Source organism: Schistocerca americana, chromosome 3 (genome assembly GCF_021461395.2).
Source record: "Schistocerca americana isolate TAMUIC-IGC-003095 chromosome 3, iqSchAmer2.1, whole genome shotgun sequence".
Lineage (NCBI taxonomy): Eukaryota > Metazoa > Arthropoda > Insecta > Orthoptera > Acrididae > Schistocerca > Schistocerca americana.
The window spans coordinates 176,017,465-176,035,643 of record NC_060121.1 but is presented as its reverse complement, the minus strand read 5'-3'; the positions used below and the strand labels follow the sequence as shown (position 1 = coordinate 176,035,643).

The 18,179-nt window shown below is 43.4% G+C and overlaps 1 protein-coding gene across 1 annotated transcript; it reads left to right on the top strand.

Moving 5' to 3' along the window:
* The first annotated feature begins 2,167 nt into the window (after nucleotides 1-2,167).
* LOC124605215 lies at nucleotides 2,168-5,908 on the top strand. The gene is made up of 2 exons (XM_047136761.1): nucleotides 2,168-2,275; nucleotides 5,605-5,908. Exons 1-2 carry the CDS (start codon nucleotides 2,168-2,170, stop codon nucleotides 5,827-5,829), a joined length of 333 nt encoding a protein of 110 aa, XP_046992717.1. The 3' UTR covers nucleotides 5,830-5,908.
* Nucleotides 5,909-18,179: the final 12,271 nt, after the last annotated feature.

Below are 18,179 nucleotides of genomic sequence, written 5' to 3'. Positions count from 1 at the left end.
GAACATTTCCAAGAGTGTCTTTCTTGGAACACCTGGACGCTTAAATGTAAGTTTGGGGGGGGGGGGGGGGGGGGGAAGACGGATACCAGGATGTTGCACAATATGCTTCCTGTCTTCCCATCTGCAAACCAAAACGTTCTGAGATGTATTTTCGAAGTACTCTGGAAAGGCCAACACTATGAACAATTGAAAAATACCCGTATGCAGACCACCCCATCTCAAGCGTCTCTGAGCCTTCAGACGAGGGTTCCCTTCTGAATACCCTCCTGTAGAATGAGCCTGGTTCAAAGACATACCTCAGCTTGTCCAGAATCCTATTCCTCTCAGAGTACCTGGGCAATTAGATGTCAGTGGCCTCTAGAATTGGCGAAATACCAGGATGTTTCACCAACACGACCCCCACCTGGAATTTGGCAGGAAAAACTCAGTCTGTGTTGAGCTGTTGGTGTGGAAGCAGTTGTGTGTGCAATGGGTTCGTTAGATGAGATGTTGGTATCAGACAAAGAGTACTTCAACAACTGTGTTACCTGTAAGCTCGCACCTGAGGACAGCATCCACAGCTTCCTGCAAGAGGTCTGGAAAGAAGGTCATCTCTATGCACCACCATTATTTGCCAAACAGTATTCTTATTTCACATTTCTCCATTATCATTTCTTTCCAGTGCTAATGTAGGAAGCTATGGATGCAGTCCTTGGGTGCATGCTTACAGGTAACACAGTTATTTAATGTTAAAAAATATATCGGCTCAACCACTTGTTCATAGTGTAAAACACTAAGATTGACGCGTTTCGGAAGTCAAGCTTCCATCATCAGAATGGTGCATGTTCCATTTTAGCGAGTTTTAACAGGTTCTTTTACTTTTTATTATTCTGATGATGGAAGTTTGACTTCCAAAACGCGCCAATCTTAGTGTTTTACTCTATCAACAAGTGGTTGAGCCGATATATTTTTTAACATTGACATTCACAACCACGACCTCTCATCCAGTATGGATAAAATCACAGTACAGTTATTTAAGTCCTGTCTGTCTGACACCACCTCATCTATTGAACACATTGCTTCCACACCAACAGCTCAACACAGACTGAGCTTTTCCCACCAATTTCCAGGTGGGGGTGGTGCCAGTGAAACGTCTCAGTATTCCCCCCGTTCTGGAAGTCAGTGACATTGAAGCAGCCAGGTGTTCCAAGAAGAATAGGATGATCGACAAGTTGAGAAACTAGCCTTATTCTACAGGAGGGTATTCTGAGGGAAACCCAGGTCTGCAAGCTCAGAGACGTTTGGGATGAGGTTGTCAGCAGACAGGTATTTTGCTATTGTTCACAGCATCAGCCTTTCTGGCATGTCTCGAAAACACATCTCAGAGGGTTTTGGTTTGCAGGTGGGAAGACAGGAAGCATATAGTTCAATGTCTGGCTATCCCTCAGTGACATTTAAGCATGTAGGTGTTCTTAGAAGGATTGGAAAACTTTGGACAAGCTATGTCTCAAAGGATCTGCTACAAGTTTCTACAGGCCGGGGGATTCCCCAGGAGAACGAGTGACTTCCCAGGAGTAGAGGAAGGGGGATTTAGTTGACAAGTTCATTGATTAATTAAGTAATTTGATATTAATTTCGTATCAAAATTCTGCCAAAAATGGTTCAAATGGCACTGAGCACTATGGGACTTAACATTTGTGGTCATCAGTCCCCTAGAACTTAGAACTACTTAAATCGAACTAACCTAAGGACATCACACACATCCATGCCCGAGGCAGGATTCGAACCTGCGACCGTAGCGGTCACGCATTCCAGACTGAAGTGCCTAGAACCGCACGGTCACACCCGTCGGCAAAATTCTGCCAGAAGTGCCTTTGCTCCAGTACTCTGCTCCGTATTGCTATGGATAGGTCGATCGTTCTGGGGCTTCCTCAAGTGCTTCTGGGTGGCAAATCACTCTAAGCAGTCGTAAATGGACAAAAGCCGCATTAACAGGGAACTATTGACAGCGGCGTAGAACTGCACGCAGCTCACCCCCTGTGCTCCTGCGTGTTGCAGACGGCGAGTGCGACGACTGCTGCAGCAGTGCGAGCGCATGCAGCGTGTGCGGCGCCGGCCCGCCCCCGCACCCGCTATCGCCGCCCCCGCTGTCGCCGCCGCCGTCGCCGGACTGCGTGCTGGCGTCGCGATGCCTGGGCGTGCCGCTGCCCTCGCGGCCCTACGGCGGCGCCAAGATGGCCCTGCCCAAGCCCTGCTGCCACAGGGGGTTGGCCTACCGCCTGCGCGTCGGCGACCAGTCAGTATACCTCAGCTGGCGCTTCTCTGCTGTCTTCCTGCAGGCAGATTCACACACAATGAACCGCAGAAAGCTGCGGCAGGTCGTCAGTTTATTCTCGTCGCCGTAATAATCGGGCACAGAAGTTACGCTACTAAAAAGTTGTGTGAGTAAGAAGGCGGATGCGTGATGCGTTCTTCGCAGGGCCAGAGAATGCAGCGTAGCCAGTGTGCTCTCTGGCTCTGTCCCACACCACACCCTTCATTCGCACTCTCTCCTTTCACCTGCCAGTAGTGCAGTGTAAGTCGAGTAGGAACACTGGTCTCTGGTATCTGTTCCTAACTCTCTTTCAGAAAAACTATGTCTTCCGAAAATTGTGACTGTCATTTAAGATCGGGAATTTTTCTGACATATATGTAATTTAAAATCTTCTGCAATCGGTTATAATCGTTGAACCTGCACGAATTTTCAGCAATGAGATTTGATGCCTTCTGAAGATAACTGCTGGTTATTACTTTTTTCTTTAAATGTAGTCTTTTCATTCGTTTTGCTGAGGTGGAGAGGGTCTACATCTACACCTACATTTATATTCCGCAAGACACCCAACGGTGTGTGGCGGAGGGCACTTTACGTGCCACTGTCATTACCTCCCTTTCCTGTTCCAGTCGCGTATGGTTCGCGGGAAGAACGACTGCCGGAAAGCCTCTGTGCGCGCCCGAATCTCTCCGATTTTACATTCGCGATCTCCTCGGGAGGTATAAGTAGGGGGGGGGGGGCAGCAATATATTCGATACCTTATCGAGAAACGCACACTCTCTAAACCTGGACAGCAAGCTACACCGCGATGCAGAGCGCCTCTCTTGCAGAGTCTGCCACTTGAGTTTGCTAAACATCTCCGTAACGCTATCGCGCTTACCAAATAACCCTGTGACGAAACGCGTCGCTCTTCTTTGGATCTTCTCTATCTCCTCTGTCAACCCGACCTGGTACGGATCCCACACTGATGAGCAGTACTCAAGTATAGGTCGAACGAGTGTTTTGTAAGCCACCTCCTTTGTTGATGGACTACATTTTCTAAGGACTCTCCCAATGAATCTCAACCTGACACCCGCCTTACCAACAATTAATTTTATATGATCATTCCACTTCAAATCGTTACGTACGCATACTCCCAGATATTTTACAGAAGTAATTGCTACCAGTGTTTGTTCCGCTATCATATAATCATAGAATAAAGGATCCTTCTTTCTATGTAATCGCAATACATTACATTTGTCTATGTTAGGGTCAGTTGCCACTCCCTGCACCAAGTGCCTATCCGCTGCAGATCTTCCTGCATTTCGCTGCAATTTTCTAATGCTGCAACTTCTCTGTATACTACAGCATCATCCGCGAAAAAGCGCATGTAACTTCCGACACTATCTACTAGATTGAGAACATTTTTTGGTTCTAATCGTCTATTTGGCCTTTAATTTTTTCTTTATTTCTTTATTTTTCAGAGTGTCACTTTCACAATTAATTTCTATTTTACTATTTCTCCATACATCCGGTTTATTATAAATTAAATGTGTGTTACTGATTGCCGTAGCTATCTTAAATTAAATTTTCTTACAGTTTTGTGTGCACCATGCGATGCTCCTTGAAGCAATTTGTGTACATATTTTTATCTTAATCTTTCTTCCATGTTTTGTTATGTTCATGTCTGCTGTCTTACCTGTGGTTTTAGGTGGTCGTATTCTCCCTCTGTTTACAGTTCCCTCTGATTTATGGAGAGGAAGATTGCTACAATGTGTTATCCTAGGGTTCATACTATGCGTTAAGCATTTGCATTTATGTGTTGATTACTATCTAAAGTTTTACGTCAAGGTGTTCGGCGCTTCTTTTTCTCAGTAAGTGGTTTGTTAGGATGTGTTCTGGGAATAATCCGGTTGCGGTTTAAACACTGGTTTTGCTGGGACAGATTTACTTCGGTTTAGTGTTTCTTATGATGAGTGTCTTGATAGTTACGCCGTCATCCGTGGTATATTTTGGAGAATATGTCACTTATACCTGGGTCTTAATTTTACAAGTCGAATTTGTAAGGTTGTAATATTTTTGGTGTTGTAGAGTGCATCATTTTGGGACACGTTCTGACGTTTCATAAAGCTGCGATGAAGTCACCTCTTTGTCTGTGGATTATAGTTTTTCTGCTGTTTTCTTTGTTACGCTTCTCAGCGCTGGGGTCGTTATTAGATGATTGTCCGGAGATACTCTTTGAAGCAACGTGGGTATAGGTAGTGAAAAGTGTATGTATCTGGAAGAGGAGACTAGAATGCCTTTGAAGGCTACTGCCTGTCTGAAGTAGTGGACAGAAAAACGACGCATTTTTTAAAAAAATTACATCGTTCCACCAAGCATTTATTTTAAAATAGTACTTTATTAAACTGTACCGATGTACAGATAGAAGCGTGATAAAGTGCTGTTGTAAAATAACTGTCTGGGGAACGATGTCATTCTTCAAATTTATGGGTGATGTGACGCCAGCCCAGACGAAATGAGGCGGATTCTCTGTAAACAGTTTATTAATTTATTTATCTATTGCTTACATTCCTCTAGTGGAGAGGAGGATGGCACTGTTTTACCTTTGATTAAAATGCTAAAAAAACATTGGTACGGATAAAAGCGATGAGATTATACTAGCTGAGGCGATGAGTGTGTTCATCAATCTGTAAAGCTCTTGAGACTGTTAGCCCTGGCAAAATTTTCTAAGGTAGAGATTTTTATGTACAAACTAAAAAAGAACGGATATGGATTGAGCATTGGGAAAGGTTAAGAGACCTGATGAAGATGGTAGTAGTCGGGTGGGATTGTAAGATGCAGGGAAACGGTGGATAAGAGCATTCATTTGCAGTCGCCAAGGTAGTGTACGTTGTAGTTAAAAGAATGACTAGATCGCAGGAATGAATGCATGGTCTGGAAGGAGAGGGCATTAGGCATTCCCGTAACAAAGGACGTGTATTGTGTAGAGGCGCAAAGGGGTTGGGATTTGGTGACAGGCACTGCAGTGCGTAGGGTTACCCAAGGACAGGGAGCGTTGGGAGATGTGGGACTGGCGAAAGTATTCCTGGCGTTTTAAATGTGGGAACTGCATCAGGTGGCACATAAATGGTCAGCGAAAACGATGCTGAGTTCATAACTTTCAGTGACTTGGAGGGAGCGGTAAATCATTGTGCAGTCTTACTCACAGCAGGTGCACTGTTGTACATGTCATTTATTCAGGGTTTCCTGGTTGGATAACGAATTTTCAGAGCCGCAGTTGTAGATGTAGTGTGCAGTGGAGAGTGGCTGGCTCCAGCGGCTGGTGGTTGCAGGTGGACCCTCCGCGGGCAGTTCAGCGTGAGCGGGCAGGGCGTGCTGCGCGTCGACTACAGCCACAACTGGAGCCTGCTGGGCCGCTACATGGCCGAGTGAGAGCAAGAAGACAGAGGGCTAGGGCCCCACTACCCGCTGCTCGCTGCGCCCCGTCAGCACCGCTGACGGACGCTGCAGCCGCCGCTGACAGAGGACAGACGACAGTCACCACCTCAAACGAGTGACTGCCCTGGAGACTGGAAACTGCGCCCACTGTGTCTCACTGTGTCATTTCATGCAACCAGTAGAGAACTGTACAAGTCTATTGTTGTTTAGTGAAAGATGAATTTATGAGTTTGAGTGTAGAATAAATGTACTAGTTTACCTAAAGTTCTATGTTTCTGGCAAGGATGATTTACATCCATACCCTGCGAATCTCTGGAGCTTTGAATTGATCTGTGTGGTGTTCTTAGTGTCTCAGATAACCAATTTTTCTCCGGCCATTGCCTTTGAAGAAGAACGGATATCAGCCAGTGTCTCTAACGAAGATCAGTAACTAATACGTATTTAAAAAATAAGAACTTCCATTTTTAAAAATTACGCAAGATAAATAATACAATATTTAACATGGTTGACAGCAACAACTTTAATTAACTTTCAATAGATGATGTATATATTCAATCAGTTGCATAAAGTTTATCGTAATAAGCGTTGACCATGTTTCACTATCACTAGGGTTGTCTTTTTCATAAAGAATAAAGTCACATAACCTACATAACGTGAAAATTAAAGCACACATTCAGCTGAAACGCTCAAGTCTGCTATTTGACATGAGCGTTTTAGCTCATACAGTATACTTATAATTTTAACGTAAAGTAAGTTGTATGCCTTTATTCCTTACGAAGACGATACTCTTAGTGGTATTGAAGCCTGGTTATGGCTTACTGCAATAAATTGTATGCAACGCGTTGGCTATATACATCATTTACTCAAAGATATGTGATACTTTGTTAACATTCGAACAAATAACACTCGTATTTTTTGCATGTCTATTATTAAGGCAACAAATAATGAGCCAATTCTAGCAATCTTTTTTTATAATTGGTTTGGGGTCGGTGAACAGTCACCGCACATTATGCTCCACGTTTAGTCAATTACTCATTTTTGTTGTAATTGCTATAACAGTCAGTGGTCCACTTCCACATCTGTAAGCTGTAGCGAATTCAAGCAATATTATTCACGCTTTTTCCAACAATAGTGGCTACTCACTACTAACTTTTGCCAAAACGTTGCCATTTTTGTGCTATTAAAACGTATTTTCAATGTGTCGTCTTCAAGGAAGCAAAGAAATTGTGCGTAGGCTCGAAATACACTACAGGAAAATATTCTTTTACTCAATGAAAATATTCTTAGAAGCCTTGTATTTGTTTGCAGGTTTCAAATCAGGAAATATACTAAAAGACTTCATTACTAATGACTAGTGCTACGATAACTGGATGTACAGCATGTGTAATAAAGAGTAAAAATGGCTGAAGTGCTTTTGGTTAAGTAAGTAGTTCTCACGAGGAAACTGCCAGTGTGTCCGGAATTGAAAATGTACAATCATTACGTTTTTTGATCTATGGCAGTTACACATGAATTTTTAATGTTAAACTATTTCAAAAATTTGACGTGCTTATTTACCCAGGTTTGCTTGCGAGTGAACTGGGAAAGATAGAAAAATAAACAGATCTAACAGGAGAACAGACTGAACTGAAAGGCAAAATTGCACTAATGAACCTAAACATTTTGTGTTTAAAACACTGTTTTAATGTTTCGTATTGACTGAGCCTAATACCCCAAATGAATCTGTTCAAACTGTCACTTCTGGTAAAAGCCTAAGAATTTATATTGTAACTCCTATCCATCGCGAGATTGAATTCTGCCTGATGGCGTTGCGGGTACGTGACACAGTACCGAAAGTACCGGGTGATCAAAAAGTCAGTATAAAGTTGAAAACTGAATAAATCAAGGAATAATGTAGATATACAGGTACAAATTGACACACATGCTTGGAATGACATGGGGTTTTATTAGAACCAAAAAAATACAAAAGTTCAAAAAATGTCCGACAGATGGCGCTTCATCTGATCAAAATAGCAATAATTAGCATAACAAAGTAAGATAAAGCAAAGATGATGTTCTTTACAGGAAATGCTCAACATGTCCACCATCATTCCTCAACAATAGCTGTAGTCGAGGAATAATGTTGTGAACAGCACTGTAAAGCATGTCCAGAGTTATGGTGAGGCATTGGCGTGGGATGTTGTCTTTCAGCATGCCTAGAGATGTCGGTCGACCACGATGCACTTGCGACTTCAGGTAACCCCAAAGCCAATAATCGCACGGACTGAGGTCTGGTGACCTGGGAGGCCCAGCATGAGGAAAGTGGTGGCTGAGCACACGATCGTCACCAAACGACGCGTGCAAGAGATCTTTCACGCGTCTAGCAATATGGTTTTTTTTGTTCTAATAAAATCCCATGTCATTCCAAGCATGTTTGTCAATTTTTACCTCTCTATCTACATTATTCCGTGGTTTATTTAGTTTTCAAATTTATACTTTCTTTTTGATCACCCGGTACATTCTAAGAAAAAAAAAAGAAAAAAAAAGGATGCGCTACGAAAGAATTATCCCAATGGAAAGAAAATAGTTAAATGTGATGTACATGTACAGACAAAAAGAATAAAAGAAGATTACAATTTCAGAAAGAAATGGATGATTTATTCAAGAGAAAGAGCGTCAGAATTTGAGCAAGCAAATAACGTGTTGGTCCACGTCTGGCCCTTACGCAGAGAGTTATTCGGCTCGTCATTCACAGAGTTAGTGGATGTCCTCCTGAGGGATATCGTGCCAACTTTAGTCCAATGGGCGCGTTAGATGGCCAAAATCCAAAGATATTAAAAGAGCTGAGCCCATAACGTTCCTAACGTTCTCAACTGGGGTGAGATCTGGCGACCTTGCTGGCCAGGGTAGGGTTTGTCTAAATGAAGACAAGCAGTAGAAACTCTCGCCTTGGAGTATCGTCGACGTACTGCTGTGCTGCAAGGGAGCCGCGGATGACAACCAGGGGGCTCCTGCTACGAAAGGAAATCGTACCGCAGGCTGGTTGTCAGGATACAGTCAGGTTGGTATTCCACCTCTGTTTGGGGCGTCTCGAGAAAAGTCTTCACTGGTCACGGATGCTCAGTTCGAAGCGGAACTCATCATTGAAGACAATCCTACTCCAGTCACTGAGGTTCCTGGCCAAAGATGTGTTTGGAGATGCCCCATGCAGACGTAGAATACCACCCTGATTGTCGCCTGCTATACAGCCCAACAACCAGGAGTTATGGTCTGCGGTGTCATTTCTTCTCGTAGCAGGACAATTCTGGCTGTTCTGCGGCACTCTTTATGGCACAGATTTGCGGTGACGGTATTCCACTCATTGTTTTGTTTCCCTTCAAGGCAAGCCATCCTGGGCATACATTTCAGCATGACAATGCCTGGTCGCACACGGCGAGATTGTCTACTGCTTGCCTCTGAACTCGCCAAACACTATCTTGGCTGCAAGGTCGATGGATTTTTCCCGAATTGAGAACGTTTGGAGCATTGTGGGCCGGGCCCTCCAACCAGCTTGGGATTTTGACGTCTAACGCACGAATTGGGCAGAATTTGGTACGATATCTAGCAGGAAGGCAACTAACCTATCGATACCAAGCCGAATATCTGTTTGCATAAGGTGGACCAACGCATTATTGTCTTGCTCAGTTTGTGAAGCTATTTCTCTTGAATAAATCATCCAGTATTTCTGAAAGAGAGATTATTTGTTTGTTTGTTTGTGCACGCACGTGACATCCAACGATTTCCGTCCTATTCGGGTGATTCCTTCATGGTGTGTCGTTTTTCTTTCTTTTTTTTCCCCTTACAGTAGATATAAGCAGAGCAGAAACGAATGAGGAATCTTTCTAGCTACTATGCGGACTCTAAATTACTAAATCCATACATATACTTTGACAAAGGGGTGACTGTTATGGCCTGGTTCCTGGATTACAGCTAATACAAGAGGTGACTGTTATGTCTTAGTTCCTGGATTACAGCTAATACTATCCACTAACTTATCAACGTACATCACAAACTGCAACGGTCCTCTTCCACTCCCTTGCGTTTTGCCGTACATTACTTCAGTGACTGCGTACGTCTCTTCGTCCAGGATTACGTGTTGCCTTTTGCCCGCAGGGAGATCTTCGATCCAGTCGTAAGCCTGGCTAGCTGTTCCACAGGTATGTATTTTCTTTAGAAGGAGTTGGTGTGGTACTGAAGAAAAAGCATTTCAACACTATATAAAAACCTAATAAACTTGATTACCTCCGTCCGTGGCCTTTTCAAGATTAATACCTAATATGGAAGGTAATTACTAACAACAAGACAATTATTCAGGCATCACATTTGAAATATCTGGGTTGTAACAGGTGCTACAATTATGGTATTAATGCAAACGAAAAACCGCACACATTTCTAATAGTAAGTGAAGCAGTAAACACAACAACTTACTGCAAAACCCGAAGAGAAACAGAAATCCAGCTTCATAAAACTATATCGATGTCATTACTATTGTATATGTTATAGTAGATGTGGAAGTTTCAGGGAAGGTGTATCATCACTGACCTCTTAAGTGAAATTGGGCTATTGATTCGGGTTTTGGCAAATAATACACTTTCACTAGGGATAGTGCACCATCGCTAATGAAGGTATACCTTCACTGCCAAGAGGTAAGGAATGTGAACCATGGTTGCAATAACAAACTAACATAGTCAAATTTCGAAAGTTGCATTTTATGAGATGCAGTTTTGAAAAGATAGTTGTATTACATAAAATTGATTTATTGCAGCAAGGACGAGCACCACGGCACTTAGAGTCGTACAACACGTTTTTCTTTTGCAGAAGCGTCTCAGAGTCTTACATTTGTACTGGCAGTTGCATCTGAAGAGTCCCTGGCCGCTTCCCGTCGACTGAGACGTCGCAGCTGTTTTCTCTGCTGGAACTTCCTCCTCTAACATTATTCTGAGACGATAGGTACTGAGATAGGATCTTAAACAGAATGTTGACACAATCGTAACCGCAGTTGCGTATTGTATCTTCCCTTCCCGAAATATGTAAAAACAATCAATTTATTACCTTGCGAAAAGGTGGCTCAGCACACCTTCTCTAATCCCGATTGGATAGAAGCCATCAGCCATTAACTGTTGGTTCGAGGCCGACATCCATGATCGACCTCGCATCTCCTCTTCCCTGATCGAAATCGATAACTCGCAGTGTACATCCTTTTTCCACTGGTCGCAAACCAGAATGTGAATACTGCTGCATTCTTTGTGCTTCTTCCTCTAAGCACTTGAATGCCTCAATCCTGCGTTTTTAATAGCGCGAGTTGTCTAGATCACTCAGTCAGTATTCATTATTGCCTGGAATACATTCTTTCTCTCTGTTCTCAATCCCTGTTCCTGTTTGTATGTTATCCTCTTGCACTGGAGATTTGCTATGATCTCACTGATAACGTCCGCTTCATTAATTATAGTTTCAATGTCGTCCTCAGAGAAAATGAGTGACAATGCTTCTGTAGGTAAACTTGATGAAGACGAACCATGCTTAGGAGGGCATCCAAACACGCTTCTTGCAGGGATCTTTAATTCCAAAATGTACAGCGCTGTTCTTCATTAACTCCACAGACCTTAGTCCTCCGCTCCACTCCTCGGTGTTGTGCTCCTGCTTCCATGTAGTTAGCGTATTTTCTACGTCTTGATTTGTTCGCTCTATGCTCCCGTGGCTCTGGTTGTATCTAGGCTTACTGTGCACAGTCTTAAAATTTACATTATCTTAAAATTGAGCCATAGTTCAGTTAAGCTATTCACTATTTTGTTAATAAACTCTCAACCATTGACTGACTGCAACATTTAGGGTGCGCCTAACAATGTAAAAATATCAATAATGTTATCGCATACCTCCTCAGCTGCTTTGGACTTCAGTGGCTTGAGAACAACGAATTTAGTGAAAAGGACCTGATAAACCATTACTTATTTATAGTTTCCATCGGGTTGTGGTTCAAATCCGATGAGATCAGCTTAACATCTTGAATTTAACTCTTTGAACAGCATAGACTTAGTACTACTCCTTTCTCCTGAGCTTTTTGTTTTTGTAAATAAGGATCAGATAAGTTCAGATAAATCTGGACATCTCTGTATGTTATATTATGGAACTTCGACCTTAAGCATTGTGTCATTCGGGTGCATCCACCGTGGCCATTCGTTACACGAGCATCATGTAGAATATCATACAGTTCATCGCCATAAACGTAGTACTTAATCTTCCCTTCTACAATAAAAGATGTGTTAATTTCGTTATTCCATTCACCTCGAGCACATCGCAACTCTTAAAAAACATGCAATCGTTGCCGTCCCTCTTTCTTCCAGATATATTTATAACCATTTTTAGGCTGCAGCCTCGATCAGATCAAAACTTCACTTAGAACAATGTTCTTTTATTGGAAGATGACAGTGTAAAGTTCCAAATTGTGATCGATGATGTAGTAGCCGAAAAGTCCTTAACAATAAAGATTTTATACGCATAATTTATCGATATTTAATTGGAGATTTCTTTATGATCTCCAGCCATCTTTTAATTGCATTATATGATTCGAACATCCCAGGTTTCTTAACTAGTTTTACTATACTCGTCCCATTTCTGCTATTTTGACATCAAGAAAAGCTTTGCATCACTCCGGTTCCCAGAACTCCTGAAGATAGACAGTGACTATGGATATTGTATCACAGACACAGCCCGTTTGACTGTTCAGAGATGTTACTAAACCCGCCCAGAGATGTAAACAACCATGCATTAGCAGGAAGGATGCACACGGCTCGTGTTGTCTCCAGTTCAACCATGCCTAGACGGTCAACACCGCGGTTCGACCACGTCCGCATTGTTACTTTATGCCAGGAAGGGCTCTCAACGAGGGAATTGTCCAGGCGTTTCGGAGTGAACCAAATCGATGTTGTTTGGACATGGAGGAGGTACAGAGAGACAGGAACTGTCGATGACATGCCTTGCTCTGGCCGCCCAAGGGCTACTACTGCAGTGGATGACCGCTACCTACGGATTATGGCTCGGAGCAACCCTCACAACAACGCCACCACGTTGAATAATGCTTTTCGTGCAGCCACAGGACGTCGTGTTAGAACTCAAACTGTGCGCAATAGGCTGCATGATGCGCAACTTCACTTCCGACGTTCATGGTGAGGTCCATCTTTTCAACCACGACACCATGTAGCGCGGTACAGATGTGCCCAACAACATGCCGAATGGACCGAACAGGATTGACATCACGTTGTCTTCACCGATTGTCGCATATGCCTTCAACCAGACTATCGTCGGAGACCTGTTTGGAGGCAACCGGGTCAGGCTGAACGCCTTACACACACTGTCAAGCGAGTGCAGCAAGGTGGAGGTTCCCTGTTGTTTCTGGATGGCATTATGAGGGGCCGACATATGTCGCTGGTGATCATGGAAGGCGCCGTTAAGGGCTGTACGATACGTGACCTCCGACCGATAGAGCAACCATATCGGCAGCTTACTGGCGAGGCATTCATTTTCATGGACGACAACTCGCCCCCATCGTGCAAATCTTGTGAATGACTTCCTTCAGGATGACGATATCGCTCCACTAGAATGGCCAGCATGTTCTCCAGGCATGAACCCTATCGAACATGCCTGGGATAGATTGAAAATGGCTGTTTATAGACGACGTGACCCACCAACCACTCTGAGGGATCTATGCCAAATCGCCGTTGAGGAGCGGGGCAATCTGAACCAACAGTGTCTTGATAAACTTGTGGATAGTATGCCACGACGAATACAGGCATGAATCAATGCAAAAGGACTGGGTATTAGAGGTACCGGTGTGTTCAACAATCTGGACCACCACCTCTAAAGGTCTAGTTGTATGGTGGTACAACATGATATGTATGGTATTCATGAGCAATTAAAAAGGGCGGAAGTGATGTTGATCTCTATTTCAATTTTATATATAGGTTCCGGAACTCTCGCAACTGAGGTGATGTAAAACTTTTTTTTATGTGTGTATATGAAGAGTACAGAGCTGCATCTTTACGTAGCCTTATCAATCTGTCTCACAGCTAAATAGATCATAATATTGTAATTACGATTCACATTTTACTGTATGTTAAGAATTTGAACTCCACTTGCTAAAACACACGTACAAATGAAATGGCTTGGTATTTATAAAATGTTGCAGCCGTACCTCTGTTCAAAGTTTCCCTTACTCTGCCACTGTCACTGAAGAGGCATCCGGAACCGACCCCCCGCCGTCAATATGATCACAAGAAAGTGAAGTTCGCAACTCAATCTGCAATTGAGCGCCACTGTCTGGCACAAAATGTTAACATAGCCGTAAGGTAACTGTTGACACTGGCAGATGAAATCAGTCCTCCGGTGTGGCATCGTCTACCGCCTAAATTAAGACGACAAAAATGGGAGGAGGTTGTTCAGGCCGACTGTGCTGGTGCCACCAAGTGGACCCAGCGACAGGACAGAGTAGTGGTAGAGGAGACTTTCGGTCAGCAACAAGAAGTATCTCTGGCAGAGGGTTGCAGCGGAACATCGGAAGTGGCTGGGTATAAATAGCTCTCACAGGCGTTTTCATGTTCCAGAATTCACCCAAGATGTTTCTCAGTCCATGAAACACCCACTCGTACACTGAAAACCTGTTATCCGAGTCCTAAGAACTATATCCTTGCTGGATATTTTCCCTCCTACAGGTGGTTTCTGAACTCTTGTCTTCCAATAGTAGATAATACAGCTCCATCTGGCTGTAACAGTTGTGAAAATGGGAACATCAAGCAGTACACAAGGGACTGAAATGGACATTATTACACAACTTACCCAGATGACAAAACACAACTGATGGAAGTTTGCAAAAGTGTGTCTCTCCTTTGACTTTAAAAATAAATTATGATGGGAAGCCTTCACAAGATTTAACCTGAGCCTCTAAATGGTACAGCATGAAATAACAAGGACCTTCAATGTTCTTGGGGCAGCCTGCTCAGTGTGGTTTGTAAGCGGGTCCACAGGCTGTCACGAGAATATGGAATCGATGGATTCAGCAGGACCACACACAGTGCCACGAAAGATTCCAGCGACTCTGTGTGACTAACACCCGAAAGGGCTCGGACGTACAGGATCGTACGGCAACGACATGGTCTAATTTGCAGCAAGATAAGTATACATACGGTTAGTGACAACTATGACTAATTAGCTGCCATATCTGAAACATGTTCGCTCGCTGATTAGTCAGATCATGTGACCAGTGGTACCCATTGATTTTCGCGAAAGCCAAGCTCGTTTCTCATCACCTTTGGCTGGGCATTGTCCTGTTGAAATACACGATCTGGAATCGCCTGAAAGTCAGACTGTACCCGGCAGTGTTAAAACTTCGTGCACAGTCAGCGATTATCATTAAGTTGATCGACATCGCGGACAGTCAGACTATGATGGCAATAGTAACGCCTAAAATGGATGCAGCCATCAGTGTATGATTAGTTGAAGGATTCGTCTTGAAATATTACTCATTATTACTTACAATTTTGACACCCGCTATTTGAAAACTAACGCGCGCCATTGTTCCAGATAATTACAGAAAACTGTAAGTAGCAATGATCAGAAATTAATTTCCTTCCTCGTTATTCGATTTATAGCATTTATAAAAATGAACATACCGTAAGTACTCCACCCTACAGTCAAAAATCGGTATAAAGCCTACATAAAAGTGTATCCATGGTCTTGATGATACTCATCTACTCCACCATCATAGAAGCGGGCTTAAGGCAGTTGTTGATGTTGGTTACCGGAAAACCTTAGGTATGTCTTCTTCAAAAGGCCTCTGTTCCGTAATGACTAGCGCTATATTCACTACAATATTGCTTGTGTCTATGTTGATCTACAAGTGGCCGGAATGGTATACAAATTTTGTAGAATTGGAGTTCCAGGAAATCCCATATCACCCTTAACCGTTTTCGGTGCCAGTGTTGGGGTTGCGTCATTGTATGCACCCATTGCTCGACAAAGCAACTGTTACCGAACGGATGCAGCTTCCATTACTGCCACCCCCTCCTCCATCCTTAGCTCCCTCTCTCTGGGAGATCCACATAAATTGGCTAAAATATCCTCCCCTTAGTGCTGACACACTACTGGCTGGACGCTCACGTCCTCTGATCGTTCTCTACGTAGATGGTGATTTGTCGGCAAAATTCTGCACACGCACCGTGTCCTCTTCGGCACCTCTACATGCATCAGTCACAGATTCGCTTACTCTTACAGTATGTTCTATGTATTTGTTACGATATCTACTAGATACCATAGTAGCCACGTGGTTTGTCTTAACAAAATCCCTTAGCGACCGCATTTCCGTAATATAGATTCGCATATCTTTGTAAGCAAGGCTCTATAGTGTGACACCTTGAGCATCAATTTTTGTGTTCCAGCGCCCACAGCAAAAGGAAGCCTTCTAATTCCGTTACCACCATGCAAACAAGATAGCAGTCATTCTGTTCTGTGGTCACGATGGCTAAACATAGGTCGCTGCGTACTGCGTTTCTATCAGCTTACATTAGAACCTTAGAGTTTTTGTAGAGACATGTCCTGAACGAATCAAAGTGTCTTGTCAGGGAACACCAATTTACTAGAGACGAGCCCTTCCGCCCCATTCGGAGGCAGTCAGAATGAAATTGTAATACTCTCTCTCGTGCTGATAGACTCAAGGAAAAAGAAATCGTAAAACCAAAACAATAATTATTTTAGAGTAATGAAATTTTGGGAATACATTTGCCTAGGTAACATATTTCAGTGATTAACATTGAAAGGTCACAGGTTAATGTACGAGGTGCATTCAAGTTCTAAGGCCTCCGATTTTTTTTCTCCGGACTGGAAAGAGATAGAAACATGCGCATTGTTTTAAAATGAGGCCGCATTCACTGTCAATACGTCCCAGAGATGGCAGCACCGTACGGCAGATGGAATTTTACCGCCAGCGGCGAGAATGAGAACTGTTTTAAATACTTAAAATGGCGACGTTTTCCTTACTTGAACAGCGTGCAATCATTCGTTTTCTGAAATTGCGTGGTGTGAAACCAATTGAAATTCATCGACAGTTGAAGGAGACATGTGGTGATGGAGTTATGGATGTGTCGAAAGTGCGTTCGTGGGTGCGACAGTTTAATGAAGGCAGAACATCGTGTGACAACAAACTGAAACAACCTCGGGCTCCCACAAGCCGGTCTGACGACATGATCGAGAAAGTGGAGAGAATTGTTTTGGGGGATCGCCGAATGATTGTTGAACAGATCGCCTCCAGAGTTGGCATTTCTGTGGGTTCTGTGCACACAGTCCTGCATGACAACCTGAAGATGCGAGAAGTGTCATCCAGGTGGGTGCCACGAATGCTGACGGACGACCACATGGCTGCCCGTGTGGCATATTCCCAAGCAATGTTGACGCGCAACGACTGCATGAATGGGACTTTCTTTTCGTCGGTTGTGACAATGGATGAGACGTGGATGCCATTTTTCAATCCAGAAACAAATCGCCAGTCAGCTCAATGGAAGCACACAGATTCACCGCCACCAAAAAAATTTCGGGTAACTGCCAGTGCTGAAAAAATGATGGTGTCCATGTTCTGGGACAGCGAGGGCGTAATCCTTACCCATTGCGTTCCAAAGGGCACTACGGTAACAGGTGCATCCTACGAAAATGTTTTGAAGAACAAATTCCTTCCTGCACTGCAACAAATACGTCCGGGAAGGGCTGCGCGTATGCTGTTTCACCAAGACAATGCACCCGCACATCGAGCTAACGTTACGCAACAGTTTCTTCGTGATAACAATTTTGAAGTGATTCATCATGCTCCCTACTCACCTGACCTGGCTCCTAGTGACTTTTGGCTTTTTCCATCAATGAAAGACACTCTTCGTGGCCGCACATTCACCAGCCGTGCTGCTATTGCCTCAGCGATTTTCCAGTGGTCAAAACAGACTCCTAAAGAAGCCTTCGCCGCTGCCATGGAATCATGGCGTCAGCATTGTGAAAAATGTGTACGTCTGCAGGGCGATTACGTCGAGAAGTAACGCCAGTTTCATCGATTTCGGGTGAGTAGTTAATTAGAAAAATAATCAGAGGCCTTAGAACTTGAATGCACCTCGTATAAAGAAAGCAGTTGTCTGATATCGTTAAAACGTAACTATGTTAATTTAGATAATGTCTTTGAACTCATTATTGCAAAGTAAATCACTGACTAGAGGTAGTTCTTTTATTGAGACAGTGATTTACATAATCTTGGATTAACGTTTACCTACGTGCACTAGATTCCTGGACATGGCAAATTAGTATTTTGCATAGACTGTAATTACTATGAAAATTTACTGAATGTAATAAGTCACCGTTGGCTCTCAACAGATTGATAACGTCTAAATACGAACCATGCCCGTACACCACAGCATTATTACAAGAGATA